This window comes from Dipteris shenzhenensis, chromosome 20 (assembly GCF_047967505.1).
Source record: "Dipteris shenzhenensis isolate YYH24624 ecotype China chromosome 20, Dip_SZ_1.0, whole genome shotgun sequence".
Classification (NCBI taxonomy): domain Eukaryota; kingdom Viridiplantae; phylum Streptophyta; class Polypodiopsida; order Gleicheniales; family Dipteridaceae; genus Dipteris; species Dipteris shenzhenensis.
The window spans coordinates 11500712-11515946 of record NC_141615.1 but is presented as its reverse complement, the minus strand read 5'-3'; the positions used below and the strand labels follow the sequence as shown (position 1 = coordinate 11515946).

The following is a 15235-nucleotide window of genomic DNA, read 5'->3' as shown; positions in this document are numbered from 1 at the left end:
ATATTCCAGCCAATGGGATATCGTAGATGCCTCACAAGAGTGTGGGAAGGGAGGATGTGGCCAGGCCAGAGAAGTGCATGCCAATCAGCTTCTTTCAATGCTAAAAGATTGGATTTCTGAAAGTTAATATGCAGTCCAGCAGCTATGCCAAAATCATTCAGAGTATGCATTAAGTGAGAGAGGTCAGTTTGAGAATTCGTGGGCATGAAGTATGAATCATCAGCATATGCCTGTGCCAGAAACGGCTGTGCCCCTGGAATTTGCAAGCCATGAAGCTGCCCTGTAGTTGTAAGATGGTCCATATGCAACAATAATGGATGAGTAGCAATGGCATATAGTAGCGAACTAAGAGGGCAACCTTGTCTCACTGAGCGGGTCATAGTCCATGCTCTTGACAACCCACCACCAAGCAAACACTGCGCAGTGGCATGAGAATAGAGCCAGTAAATAATGTGGACTAGCCGAGGGCCAAATCCCAATTTGTGCATAGTCTGAGAAATAAAATCCCAATGGACAGTATCAAATGCTTTGGCAATGTCGACTTGCAGAATGAGAACATCTTGTTTAGAATATTTGGCATACTCAATTGCAAGCAAAGCATTGGAGATATTATCAGTAATTTGTCTTCTGGGAACAAACCCATACTGCCTAGGATGAAGTCCTGCTTGCAAGATAAATCGAACCCTGAGAACAATCATCTTGGCAATGAGTTTGTAAATGACTGGCAAGCGAATACACACACACACACACCACATACACACACACAGACACACACATGCACGCATGCATGCGTGTATGCGCGAGCGCAGAGAGAGAGGAATGAAATAAAGATAGAAAGATATATTTAACGTCCATGGATGGCCTCGTGGGCCTATGGGAGAAAGTACAAAATGTTAACAAGACTTGCATCATCTGGAAAAACCCAGAGAGAGTTGAGGGAGTGCTAAAAGTAGCTCAGCCCCAGTTTATTATAGCATAACTATGTTCAAATACTATCTTAAAGGTGGCCTGAATAAGACTGAGAGTCTTTAGGTTTGGATTTGAAATCTCTGATTAATGCTTTTCCATCTCTGTAAACAGCCCATGTCCCTTCCTTTCGAGCATTCTTCACTTTAGTCAATTCAGTAGCCTTCATTTTGAGCTGAATCGGAGTGAGCTCCTTAGTACCTCTCAACTTATTAAATCTTGCTTCTTTTCATCTGGTCCTTGAAGCATACTTTGGCTTGTGTCTCCTCCTGGACAACGACAAGTACCTCTTCAGGTTCCCACTCTATTTGTGGGATTCCTTCCATGATATTATCCAGTTTTCCCTCGTGACTTCTTTCAGACCAGCCCTCTGGTAGCCCCCCATATGCATATGATTCTTGCATTTGCCACCCTTTGTTCCTGTTCCTGTACTTCTACATACACATCCGATGTGTGGATTTTAGTGTCCAGCATTGTTGTAATTTCCTGTTTCACTGACTTGAGCTGAGTTGTAATGAATTCCTAGACTATAGCTACCATCGTGGCGTGGGTGCTGCTGTATTGTGTATCTGCAATGCTTTGTGAATGATTTCCTGCTTTCTTTGTCCTTCCCAGGCATTTGTTTTCCTCTCTAGAGCTGCAAGTCTGAGCTTGAGCTCACGGATTTTCTGCCGTGAATAATAGATATGCGCTTGTGGGTCTATCATGCTCACGATTTTCTTATGCTGAAATAGTTCTTTGCATAGGGGGAAGGCGTCTTTGCAAACATGTACCGCGGGGGGGGGGGGGGGGGGCGGGGGCGAAGGGAGGGCCGCGATGGAGGTAAAAGTCTTGACCTTGGGGGAAAGCCATGGGTGCCTTGGCATCCCCGCTCAAGGTGACCTGCGTGTATTTTGGCACCCCCTAGCTGTGACTAAGCCCCAAGGTTGGGTTGGGGGTTCAGCCCAAACCTTGGAGTTAGATATGCTCTGCTAATGAGCTCCTCTTTACAGCGTGGATCCCTCCTGGCAAGCCTATTGTATGGTTGTATGGCTTGCCTGTGTACGGCACCGCTGTACGGCTGGAGCTAGGCGGCTAAACAGGCTGAGCGGAGGAGCAGACGGGCTGAGAGAGAGAGGGAGAAAGAAAGAAAGAAAGAAATATTAACGTCTTCAAAAGCCCTCGTGGGACTATGAGACAGAGCACACACATCAAAAGGGTAAACACCAAACATCAGTTATAGACTGAGAGTCTCTTGGAAGTGCATATACCACTCCGAAAGTTAGCTACATTGTACTCAGTAAGATAATGGGCTTGGATTACATCAGTTTAAGACGGTCCTAGGTGTATTATCCGATAAGTACTTATCGGATGGGTGCGCCTCTTTGCAAACAAGTTAATACCACCTAGGCTGAAGAGTCCTTGGGTTTGGATTTAAAGTCTTTGATAAGTGCTTTTCCATCTCTGTAGACAGTCCATTTTCCTTCTTTGCGACCGTCCTTCACTTTGTTTAGTTCTGTGGACTTCATCTTGAGCTGAGTTCGGGTGAGCTCCTGTGGTATCCATACCTTGGTGCCTCTCAATGTGTTTGCATAAGAATCTTGGTTCTTGCCTTCCTGTCATTGAGCAGCCACAATGGTTATGTCCTTTAAATCCCACTCAATCTGAGGGGTTGCTGCTATGATATTATCATTTTTTCCTGCCAGGCTCCCTTCATGCCAATCTTCAGGTAGTCCTCCAATGCGCAGACATCGAGCATTAGCAGCCCTTTTTTCGTGCTTTTGTACCTCTCCATATACTTAACTTTTGTTGATTTTATTGTCCATTGTTGTTGAGATTTCCTCTTTGATCGACTTGACCTGATTGGTAACCATGTCCTTGACTTTGGTTACCAACTGTGGTGCAAGTGCTGCTTCCCTATGTATCTGCAGTACTTCTTGTATGATTTCTTACTTGCCATTGTTCTCCATCTCCTTTACTTTCTTTCCGAGAGCTGCAACCATAAGTTTGAGATCCCTTACCTCCTACTGTAGAAAGTATATCTACTCCTGTGGGTCTGAGCTTGTAAAGAAATGTGTATGGGCTGGGTTTTGCTGCGATGTTGGAGTAGGAGGGTTTACTGACAGGGGTTGTGACAAAGGTTTTCACCTTTGGGAGCTCCATGGTGGCCTGTGAATAGCTGGGGACCCTTTTGTTGTCTCTAATACCCCAAACTGAGCCCAGTGCTCAGGTCAGCCTGGAGCTGAGGATAGGCTGTTCTTCTGCCTCTCCTAAGGCTGAAAACTGCAAAAAAGACTGACCCCCTCCCCATGCGATCTAAGACTCGAAACAGGCTGCTGCTGTGCTGATGCCGCTGCCATGACCTGGCCCTGGGCACGCCTTTTACTGATGCGCTGGTGTGCTGCTGGTTACTACAAGAGGTGGGAGGAGTAGGAGGAGGATTGGAAGAGATAGGCAGGAGGCGCTAGGTGGGAGGCGTGGGCAGAGAAGGAGCAGGAGGAGCAGGCTGAGCGGGAGCGAGAGGGAGGGAGAGGGAGGGGGCTGAGAGAGAGAGAGAGAGAGAGAGAGAGAGAGAGAGAGAGAGAGTTTTTATTAAAGTCAGCTAAAGACTCATGGGTCTATGAGACTGATAGAAAACCTGATACAATGAGTAAAAGGGTGGGGCTGAGAGAGAGAGAGAGAGAGAGAGAGAGAGAGAGAGGTTGTGTCGTATTGATACGCAGCCATCTTTACATAACAGAAAGACCTCCAAAACTGAGCTTTATATCTCACAGCAAGGTATATAAACAGCAAGGCAGAAAAGCCCCACAGAGAAGGGCACAGAACCAGTAACAAAGAGTAACAGGAAGCCTTGAAAAGGGGGGACCTGAAGGGCTAAAACACGCAGTAAATAGAGAGGGCAAAAGGACAGATAAACACAAAACAACAGGACTGTATGGACAGGGTGATGGAGGCAGTTATAGGGCCTAGGAAGCAATCCCTCCTCTTTCTCCAAATCTCTAAAATGCCATCCTTCTTAAGAAGTTGGAAATAGGAATGAGGATTCAACAACCGACGTTTAAGTGTTACAGCCAAGGGAACATATACTTACTTCCTTACAAGTTGCAAGTTACAAAACTTTGATGTATACCTGCTTTGGTCAAGGATAGGGCAATCCTCTGTTGCCTTTTGGAGCTTCTGTATGAACTCATATAAAAGACCCATTGTACAACCCTCATTATTGAAGAGGCGAAGCACAAAGTACAAGGGCTCATTGTTGAAAATAATTCCCTCAGCATTTGGTCCAGTAGATGACTGTAGGTAATCTTCAGTCATTCCAGTCTAGCCAATGTTAAATAGTCATCATGTGATGAAGGCTCTCTTTGGTCTTAACCAACCCATGAAAATTGAGCCCTTTGTAAATCAACAATAAAACATAGTTTTGACTCTGGATTCTGTAGTAGTCTAGACTTTATTCCAAATTCCAATAGAAAAATGACAAACACTTAATATTTCATGAATCATAGTCTATAAATTATAATTCATGAATCATACTTACCAAGAACAAAGAAGATGTAGCCAAACCCTGTCGTCGCGGGTCTCACAAGCTCCCACGTGCACTTCCTTCTAAATAGAGCTATTGCATGTGGCTTAAGTGTCCACACAATCTTGGGATACTTCTCCTCAAAGAGATTTCCCATCCTCTTGCGATTGGAGCCATTGTCGGTGATGACTTGCACCACATTGTCTTTACCAACCTCCCTAACGGACGTCTCAATATGGTCCCATATCCACTCTCTTGTGATGTGAAGGCTGGTATGTGAAGCATCAACCACCCTCACGGAGATGCTTCCCACACAACAAGTCCCTAAGATGTCAATCATGTGCCTCCTCTTTGTCACTCCATTCATCAGAGCATCCATACCGACCCCAAGCCTCCTTGAGTCCTTCCAGTCTTTCTTGATCAATGCCATCCACTGTCAATGTCTTTGCACAAAACTTGCATACCGTCTTCTTTGTGTCAGATGTGCCGTATCCCTTTATGAAAGCAATATCCTGCCATACATCATGCCTTGTGCTTCCACCGGCACCTCTTCAGGCCATGGTATGGGATGAAGCAGGCTGATTCCTCAAGCAAAGGGAGAGAACTTAGAAAATCAACATATAGGAAGAAGTTAAAGCAGGGAGAGTTTGCAACTTGCATGCAGCCTGCAGCAGGAAGGAGGAAGCAAGTGAGGGATTGTAGGCCTGGGTGGGGAGGCTACTGCAGAGCACTAGCTGGCTGTCAGAACAGCCAGCTGGGCTTCCAAAAGCCCCAATGTGAACAGTGAGATTCAAGAGAGGTAGCTGCAGCTTGCAATGTTGGAAAGGGAAATAGAGGCGAGAGATGGCAAAGGTAGCTGGCAGCTGGCTGGAGGCTGGAGCAGATAACGAGGCGTGGGCGAACAGATGAACAGGGCATGCCAAAAGAGGCCTGGCGAGGGTTCTAAGGTGCAGATGTTTCAGCGAAACTGTGCCGTATTTGGCCATTTCTGAGAAATTTTTCTAATCGAAACATTTCGACCGTTTCGAATGGGCAAAACACACTTGTTGGCAATACTGCATTCGACTACAATTATTCAGCTTTTGGGATGGTGACATTTTTTCCTTTGATTTCCTCTGTTTGGGACCATCCTTTTATTTCTTTCCTAATTGGCAGGTTTATCAAAAGGAAATTAATTCATTTAGCCATGAGGGTATTGCAACTATTGAGCTGAGCACCTTCTATTGCAGGCACAGACAGTCTACTCACCAGGTTGGAGCTCTCATGTTGCTACTAGGCTCAGCATTTCTTTTGTGTGTCGGGGAGAGCTCTTCAAGTGGGCCACATAAAGACGCCCATAGACAGACAATTCTTTTGGGAGTTTTACCTGTTCTTGCTGCATCAATAATTTCGGGTTTGGCTTCCACTCTATGCCAGTGGGCAGCACAGGTATATGGAGACACTCATTAAAGGCACATATTATTTCATAAACTAGCTGCTGCAGTTATGGATGTGTGTTGTATGACAACCATTTATTGTACATCCATCATGTGTTGCAGGTCAAAAGAAGAAGTTCCTACCTGATGACAATAGAAATGTCAGCCATTGGGAGTGTGTGCTTGTTAGTCAGTATGCTATGGTCCCCAGATGGTGAAGCTATCAGAAACCATGGCTTTTTTTCTGGATGGACTCCTTTGACCTTTGTGAGTATTGAACACAATAAATTGATTTTGGACCTTGAAGATTTGTATGTATAATGCATAGTCAAGGAGGTCGACCCTGTGTTCTTGGACCCAAGTAATTGAATCTGGAAATGCATGTGTGCAACCGATGGTTGATGTGTTGAGATACAACTCTGACTAAAAGTGTTAAAGCTATTACAAAATATGGGCTTTGCGTCAACTATGCCAATTTATAGCTGACTCTGGCTAATTGAATCTGGCATTTGCAACCATGGTTGGGGTGTTGAGATACAAGTCTGACTAATTTGTTGAAAAAGCATTATAGGTATTACAAAATGTGGGCTTTGTGTCAACTATGCCAATTCATAGCTGACTTTATTGATTGTGACTATTCTGTTCTTACAAAGGTGCATATGCAGGCACAAAAAATTCATCTCATTAACACAAAAACTCACCTTGTTCTAGTGTCGTATTTTGGAACTCTATTCCTCATGCATCGTTTTATAGTGTTCTTTTGACAACTATACAGGTGTCTAGGGACTGTTTTCCTTCTCAGAAATTACATTCTTCTTGCTATCGTTCAGGCAATATGTGTATCTGCTTAGCACACAGTCCACAGTTTACCCCAATTAGTAAATCACTGCTGTTTAAACAATCTTCATACAAGAAAAAAGGATACATGATGTGACTTGTCTTTTTCTTTCCCATTTTCCCTGAGTATTTGTACAAAAGGAGCTCTAAGTGTCCCTCAATGGCAGATCCCCCCTTTTTTCGAGGACAGTCGAATTTTGTAAGTCGAGTGTTCTGAACTTTATGAGTGAAAGGGTTAGGAAGATGCATGCTGAATTGACCTCCCGAGTGGGATCTTATGTGGCATGTTGTAATGTGGTGTATTCTCAACAACCTTCCAATTGGGTACCTGTGCCGTACTTTCTTCAATGTTTATGATAGGAACTCTCCGTGGCATTACACCCAGATATCTTTGTTTCCTTTTGAACCCCCTGCCCTCCTCCCCCAGCTCTCATCTTCACAGTGAACTTGTTGAATCCTGGTCGAAGCCTGTACCTACATGTGCTTGAACACACTTTCCCTAGCAGCTGCACATGGTTATGTGTGTGACGCTAGTGGACACTCAAAATCTCCAAGGTATGTATCATAGGAAGCCTGGCTTACATGTGAACTGTGTGCTGATTTGCAAGTCTACATGAGCTGGTCCTGCTCTGTGATGACATCTGCAAACAGCTACCTGTCACTGGCTATCACTTGACCACTCGGTGGTTGGCTGAGGGGCAGATAATTCTCTCTCTTCTTTGATGCAGCGCACTGCTACTAATTGTATTGTTTACAGTTTATGGTTTAATCTTGTATTTCTAAAATGCATTGACAGCACAGCTTATTAGGCCTGTAGATTCGGTCTGATTTGCACGTGTTGAAGGTTGCAGATGCCCATGGGCATGGATTCGCTGGTCTTTTATGGAGATCAGTCGATGAATTTCTAATGTCAGGTACGATTTTAGTATCCACAGAGGAGAAACTTCTTTTGCAGACGGTGTGGATGTCACATGCTACATACCGTCAGGAAGCTTGCATGAAACCCTATCACTGCACACATTTTCCCTACTTTATGAAATTTATGACAGGATGTCTCAGTCAACACTATAGATTATGACTTTGCTGCCTGGTGGGAGACATCTTCAACCGGAATTTATTGGTCTTATCTAGTGAACAGAAGGTGTAAAGCATGGTCAATACTGAGCTCTAATAATTTGCTGATGTTGGTCAAACCCTCGCCAATCATACCTCATGAGCTATAGTGAAATTACAAAGTGACAGTGAACGCTTATGACTGTGTAGTATTTGAGTACTTTTGAGCTCTCTGTTGTCGGCCTTGGTTGGCTTATTCTTTGCTAATTAGCTCCACTGATATCAACAATTGTTTTGTGAGGACAGCAGTCTTACTCAGTTTCCACCATGTGGAATCGACACTAAATGTCTAATAACCTGTATTAGCAGATCGTTATACTGGCTGGGATGTATCGGTGAACCCTTATCAACAGTCTACGCGTACAGATTTCTTTCCTATTGCCTATGAGGACTGTTTGCAAGCTGTAGCCAAGATTTCATATTAGATTATGCCCCTGATAAGATAATTCCTTCCTCATGATTGCTGCTCCTCTCACGGGCCTACAGACTTCTTTCTTGCCTATGAGGACTGTTTGCAAGCTGTAGCCAAGATTTCATATTAGATTATGCCCCTGATAAGATAATTCCTTACTCATGATTGCTGCTCCTCTCACGGGCACTCAACAGGTCTAAAACACAAATAAAGTGTACGGCTCGTAAGTCCTTGGACCATTATGTATAATAGGCCTTTGTGGGCCTACGTAAGCAGGCATATTACAAGTGGCTGGCCTTGGTGATTGCTTTAGGCTCCTAAAGTTCTGATGAGCACATGAAAAGCTAAGGGAATAAGGTTGGGATAGAGTTCAAGACTTCTAGGAAAACTGACCTTAAGTCCTTCTATTTCTAGCCATGCGTTGCCGTATTACCTATCTTTTTTTAATACTATTTTTAAAACTTTTTTCTTAGATTCCTTATTTGAGAGTCTAAAATAAAGTATTCTCATATTCACAAGTAGTCATAGCATTTTTGAGGTAGGAAACACGCCGAGCCTGATGGATGGCGAGTATTTAGGCTAGGAAGTGTTTGTATGAGGGAGACACTAGTAGCTCTATGGGAAAGGGTAGTTGTGTGGTGTGCAGTGTTGTTCATAAACAAAGTGTGGATGAGTGTGCGTAGATAGGTGCAGAGTATGAGGTAGTATACATGTGTGCATGGAAGGAAGACAAAGCCATGGGTTGTTGAGTGTGGTATGGCCAGCTTGTACTGCATTACACAAAGGGTAAAGCAATGAATCAAGCTCTCCTGTTTTTTGAATTCAATCGAGGTCTTTTGGCAATGTATGTGTCATCACAAGTTTGTTTACGGCCGTCTACATTAACAAGTGAATTCCCTACCGTCTACATTCTGACTTCTATGAGAACATGCAATCCGACAGGGATGCGAGCACTACGATGCCTTTCCACGATGAGCAAGCACTTTCATTAGGTCTTCTGGTAGTAGGTATATTTCCTTCACAGAGCGTGGAACTTGGGCAACTTGAATGCATGTCTCAGCGAAACGAAGTATGTGGCTGTTCGGCCACAACACATGTTCTGGCCAAGTCTAGAGTAGGAAGCTCTTACAAAGTAACTTCCTTTTTATTTTCTCTAAGACTGGAGCAAACTACTGGATGCAGTAGGATATCTCTCTATCCATGTGAAGCCAAGCTTATTCCCCAACAAGTGTGTTTGCATTCCAATGGATTTTACCAAATGATGTGTATACTGGAAGGCCAAAGTCAAGGCTCAATGGATTGAGGAGGCATTGGATTGTGTTTCAGAGGGAGACTCGCAGATGGCTGCCACAGGCTGACTCTTGAATATTTGAGAGGGGGTATGGTGGAGTAGCTTGTTGATAAGAGGGGGAAATAAAAGTGATGTCATCCCTCCTGAGATATTGGCATGGGAAACATTCATGTTCAAAATCATGGGAAGTGGTAGTGGCTTGAGGACTTCATATTAGTATGCTAGTCTTTGACACCTTTGGTCTAACGGGGGACTTAGGGGAGCTATTCACACTGGGATTGATCGCTATTGCATTGATGATGAGGCTGTGGATAGAGGGGGGGTGCACTTTCATTTCAGCATGTACCACCACATCCAACCATCTCCTTTGTTGTCCTTCTCATGAGAACTTGATACAAACCACCTCAAGTATATCATGGATATTTGGAGGAGTTAGGACTTTAGTGCTGGAAATGGTCCCATAGGCCTCTCTACAACACTTCAGCTTACTAATGACCAATACCATTGGGTAGCGACCAAGAGGAGAAATCCCGTCCTTACATAGAAGACGACTGTCAATGAGACTGGATGCTCTTCATAGGGAAGAGGAGAACACCGTTTAGATCCCATGGATTCATGAGAGATTTACACTTGTGCACCAAGAGCGACATCATCATCTTGATCAGAGGTCAGAGTATCGGAAACATGCACAACATGCTTTTTAGAATCAGATCGTTGGAAGACGTAATAAACAATTCTTCTCCATTATATGACAATTACAATATTCTCACGGAATCTTTAGACAGGTTCCGTGGTAGTTAGATAAATTGCTACTGACTTCTACTCCTCTCTCTCTCTCTACGTGACTTACCCCTCCAGCCCAGCCAGATCATGACTTACCCCTCCAGCCCATCCAGATGAAGAGCTCAGCATAGAGCTTGCCTAGCCTGATCACAACAGAGATGAGGAAACTTGAATGCCCCGTCACGACACATGAGCTTAGGATGGCACTTTTTGCTTTGCTGAAAGGCAAGGGCTCAGGTGATGATGGCATCACTCTTGCTTTTTTCATTACTCACTGGTTATTTCCAGCTAGCCATAGATGGGACAGGCAAAATCATCAGCCCCGTAATCCTGAGTGGTGCTCACGTGCACTGTCCTAATATAAGGGGTTTCCTTTGGACCTGTTGTGATCAAAGGTTTAGTGTGTCTTCTTGTTAATTGACTTATAAGTTGATCATGGGTTTCAGTTTTGAATGGGTTTAAGGGCTAAGTACTTCAGTTCTTTATGAGTCATACTCATTCCCTAGGGGGCGACGGACCAGTTAATTGGAGGACTTTAGAATCTTTCCATTTCAACGAAGGGAGCTTATAAGATAATGATCATTCTTTTGTGCATCACACTTCCATGCTTAACATGAATGCTGTTTTAGAGCTCCTACATTACCTGCGCTGTGAGCTTTTATTGTTTATTCTTTGCATCAATTTGGTGTATAGATTTGAGATGAGTAAAATTTTAGACCTTGCAATCTTGTGATACTTGAGAAATCTCTTCTTCTTTGTTTGGGCTTAGTTGTTGTACTTGAATGTCTCAATGGAGGCATTGACATTTGGCTTTATCATTGGTGCAGATACCCGTTTTCACAAATGCCATTGGTGGTATATTGGTGGGTCTGGTCACTACTGCTGCAGGTGGAGTTAGAAAGGTATAACTACTTGACATCCTCTCCTTTTTCAAGCCCATGTCATGTTTGATTGCTGTGTAAGGGTATTACCCTTTTAGTCATTCATTGCTAGTGCTATTCAGGGAAATCAAACACTGTTTTAGTTTCAGGTGTTGCTTATTTTAGTGCAAGTCTCATTCCACACGATTTTCCATTTATGCTAAAGTCACGTCTAGACAGTCTATTCTAAACACTCGACTTTCTCGGTGGCTTTCCCTGAATAAGCACATGCTTTCCCTGAATAAGCACATGTTTATTCTAAACACTCGACTTTCTTGGTGGCTTTCCCTGAAAAAGCACATGCTTTTGTTGCCTGTGCTAAGGTCTCACCGTATATGAGATATGCTTTGCTGTATCCCTGACTCCATTGATATCTAGATAGGCTGATATGTGAAGAAAACAAGTGGGATCAGTAGAATAAGTTCGTTCCATATTTTGTTTATGATTACCACAGTGCTATCTAACCCAAATGTGTTACTGGCAGGGATTTGTTATTGTTTCAGCTTTGTTGCTTACAGCATTATTACAATTTGTGTTTGATGGAATCCCGCCTTCTGTATATACATTGTCTGCTATGCCAATGGTGGTAAGTAGTATAATGATCTATCAACGCTATCCTTATCAGGCCAAGACGAAGGTGCAATGAAGAGCCTTGATGTTGTACTTGAAATGTTGCTTAGTGAATGGAGTAAGGTTGACGTCTTGTTGACGCGTTGGAGTATCATTTTTGTTGAGGTATCACCCTACGTCACGTTCTCCTATTCTAAGAGGCGTCTCGATAATTGGACAAATATGCTTGAAGGGTGATCATTCCAGATACTGGTTTGAGCATGCTACCGATGATTAATAATAGTTACACTTGGAGGCTCATAGATTCATAGTAAGTAATAGTTACACTAGGAGGCTCATATATTCAGAGGGATTCAAGCCAGGAGAGGGAACAATTTCTACATCATGTATAACAGATGAGACGGAATTTGGGTATGCAGAGACTGGTCAGGGGTAACGATGGAGTTTAAAGTGTTGTGGGAGGTTATGCAAGGATCGGGGGATGTAAAGGATGCAAGGAACATGGATAGCAATATAAACTCTCTATCCATAGCTCCATAGGTTTCCATACGGTAAACACATACAGGTATGGAAGTATGATTGGAGTATGGTTCAGCTCTTGAGGCTGAATCATATGTGACCCTTAACAAAACAAGAAAACATATATCATACACATTTCATTGTCAGAGAGTTACTGAACTTCAAACTTCAAACAATATTAATTTTAAAGTCATGAAAGACAAGTGCTTTTGCAAAAACGTGATTTTAAAGGTCTAGGACCACGATTTTTTAACCAACAAGAAGCCAAGTATGTTTGCCCCTTTCCATACGCGAGGGATTTCATACGTCTGGTTGGGGTAACCATATGCATACGGTTCCAACTGTCTCTATCCACTCTTGTTAACAAAAGGACATACATTCAAGTATACTTAGTGGCATCTCAACGATCATACTACATGTTTTGTTGGATGCTAGTTTTAATTACCCGTTTTCATTGGGCCAGTGGATTCAAGCCTGTTGACCTATGTTTTACTTGTTGGCCTTGCTAGGGGTCTATGGAAAGTGCACGAATTTTTCGCTAATCAGGGCCGATGCCCTCATTCCTTTGCTTTTGGTCAAGTTGACCCACTTAAGAAAGTGGCTAGCAAATAATGCCATGTTAAGAGTTAATCATTCTCAAGCATTAATGTGGCATCTCAACCACTCTTACTTCATTAAAAGCAAGTAGGGTCAAGCTCATCCACTTAAGAAAAGTGTCAGCAATAATGCATTAGTGGGGAGTTGGAGGTCTGCTTTGCTTCTTGTTTGGGTTCGCGATGATGGCAGAGATTTTCTGATATTGGCAGGGATGTCCTGGTCCTCCTGTTGTTGTGTGGTTTGTCCTCTAGTTGTTTCGTGCACAGTGGTCTGGAAAAACGAGTCTGTGCTTGGGTTTCTGTGGAGGTGAGCGCCAAGAGCTTGTCGGGGTTTTTGGCTGGTATGTGGTATGGTGAGTGTAGATGATGATGTTTTCTCCAGGGATGCTGGGCTGATATATTTCAGAGCAAGCCCCTTGCCTATGGATTCTGAAAGGAATTTGGCAGGTCTAGGTTGTGGTTTTGTTGAGGTTGATGCAAATTTGCAGAGAGGTGGAGAATTGCAGTTTCATCAATCCAAGTGCTTTGAAGGATTCTTGGGCCAGAAATCGTTTTGAAGACTGGAGGAAGAAGTGTCTGCTCAGTTGTGCAGTGCTTATTGAGTAGATGGATTTGTGTGAGCTTCACGGTCTACTGGCAAAGTTTTTCCTTGGTTGTTGCAAAGTTGGCTGGGAGCTTGTATCCTTCTGATTCATTAATGGGAATGTATTGTAGCTATGATCGGATGATTAGGCAGGAGCAAGAGCTGAGGATAGCAGCAACTGGAGTAATGGAAGAGCCATTTGACATCTGCAAAAATCCTATTTTGAAAAGCTCTCAGAATGCAGTAATGGAAGCAACGCTTAGGTCTGTGCAGGGTGGATTTTCTAAGGACAAAGTGAAGTCCTCGTGATTGGAATCGCAGAAGAGGACATTTTGAGGGATGTCGATTACAGCTTAAGTCATAGAAGAGGGTGCCAATAGGATGTCTGCCTCGTTCCTTGTTTGGGTCCACGATGATGGCAGATGTTTTCCAATCTTGGCAGGAGCCCTGGTCCTCCCATTGTTGTGTGGTTGGTCCTCTTGTTGTTTCATGCACGATGGTCTGCAAAAGCGACTCTATGGCTGGGTTTCTGTGGAGGTGGAGCGGCAAGGGTTTGTTGAGGTTTGTGGCTGGTATGGCTGTGGTATGGCGAGTTAGATGAAGATTGAGGTTGATGTGCTTTGAAGGATTCTTGTGCTAGAAATCGTTTTGATGACTGGAGGAAGAACTGTCAGCTCACTTCTCCAGTAGCTATTGACAAGATGGACTAATGTGAGCTTAATGGTCTACTGGCAACGTTTTTCCTTGTTGTTGTGAAGTTGGATGGGAGCTTGCATCCTTCTGATTCATTAATGGGAATATATCGTAGCTATGGTCGGATGATGAGGCAGGAGGAGAGTGGAGGATAGCAGCAACTGCAGTAATGGAAGTGCCATTTGACATCTGCAAAAATCCAATTTTCAAAAGCTTTCAGAATGCAGTAATGGCAGCAATGCATAGGTCTGTGCATGGTGGATTTTCTAAGGAGAGAATGAAGTCTTCTGCTCTTGGAATCACGGAAGTGAAGGGTATTTTGACGGACGTTGATTACAGCTTGAGTCATGGAAGAGGGTGCCAAAAGCGGTTCGCATATTAGTGCATGCTAAAGTTCTCATTTAGAGGTGGATTTGAGCTTTATGATATTCAGCGTTCCCAGGTCTCTTGTGGTAAAGATAAGCTAGGGGGGGATTATGTGAGGTATAATGAGAGGGGAAGCAAGAACTACAGGGTTGATCTTTGGCATTTCAGGCTGAGCATTTTCAGCCTCTGGTGTTGGTTAAATCTGAAGTTTATGTTCTTGCAGTCAATTGATCATCCACACAGCGAGGTTTGGTAATACACTCGTTTTGAAAGCAGCTCTCTGCTTGGGTGGCATGTAAACTGTTCAGTGACATGAATTACTATGCAAAGTGGACCAAATGGATGTACTGATGCTTGTTCTACATTTCTAATTTTTAAAGGAAACTTAGAAAAGCAAAGCTATAGAAAGACGAAAGTGGGCCTCTTAGGTACTTGTTGGCTTAGGGTGATGCTAGCATGTAGGTGGTCGTGGTCTCTTTTGCGTCACATTGTTGTAGGTCAACAATCTTTGAATATCTATGTAATGTGCTGCATGCTATTGAACTCTTCCTTACATGAGAAATTGGAATGTGGACGTGAGGTTATTTAAGAGATTTGTGATGTTGCTTTCTTCATTCTTGCAATACACACCTGTGCTATTCGACTATCATGCACGTATAACATTATCAA

General features: G+C 43.4%; 1 protein-coding gene across 2 annotated transcripts in view; it reads left to right on the top strand.

The window, feature by feature from the left end:
- Positions 1-14249, top strand: part of LOC147889281 (Nucleotide-sugar transporter family protein) — a 54485-nt gene extending 40236 nt beyond the window's left edge. For both annotated transcript variants that reach the window (XM_087391525.1, XM_087391524.1), the window contains 4 exons: positions 5698-5896; positions 6007-6150; positions 11147-11221; positions 11724-14249. In XM_087391525.1, the coding sequence (XP_087247651.1) occupies positions 5698-5896; positions 6007-6150; positions 11147-11221; positions 11724-11885 (580 nt within the window). In that variant the 3' untranslated portion in view covers positions 11886-14249. The remainder of the gene's footprint in view (positions 1-5697; positions 5897-6006; positions 6151-11146; positions 11222-11723) is intronic.
- Positions 14250-15235: the final 986 nt, after the last annotated feature.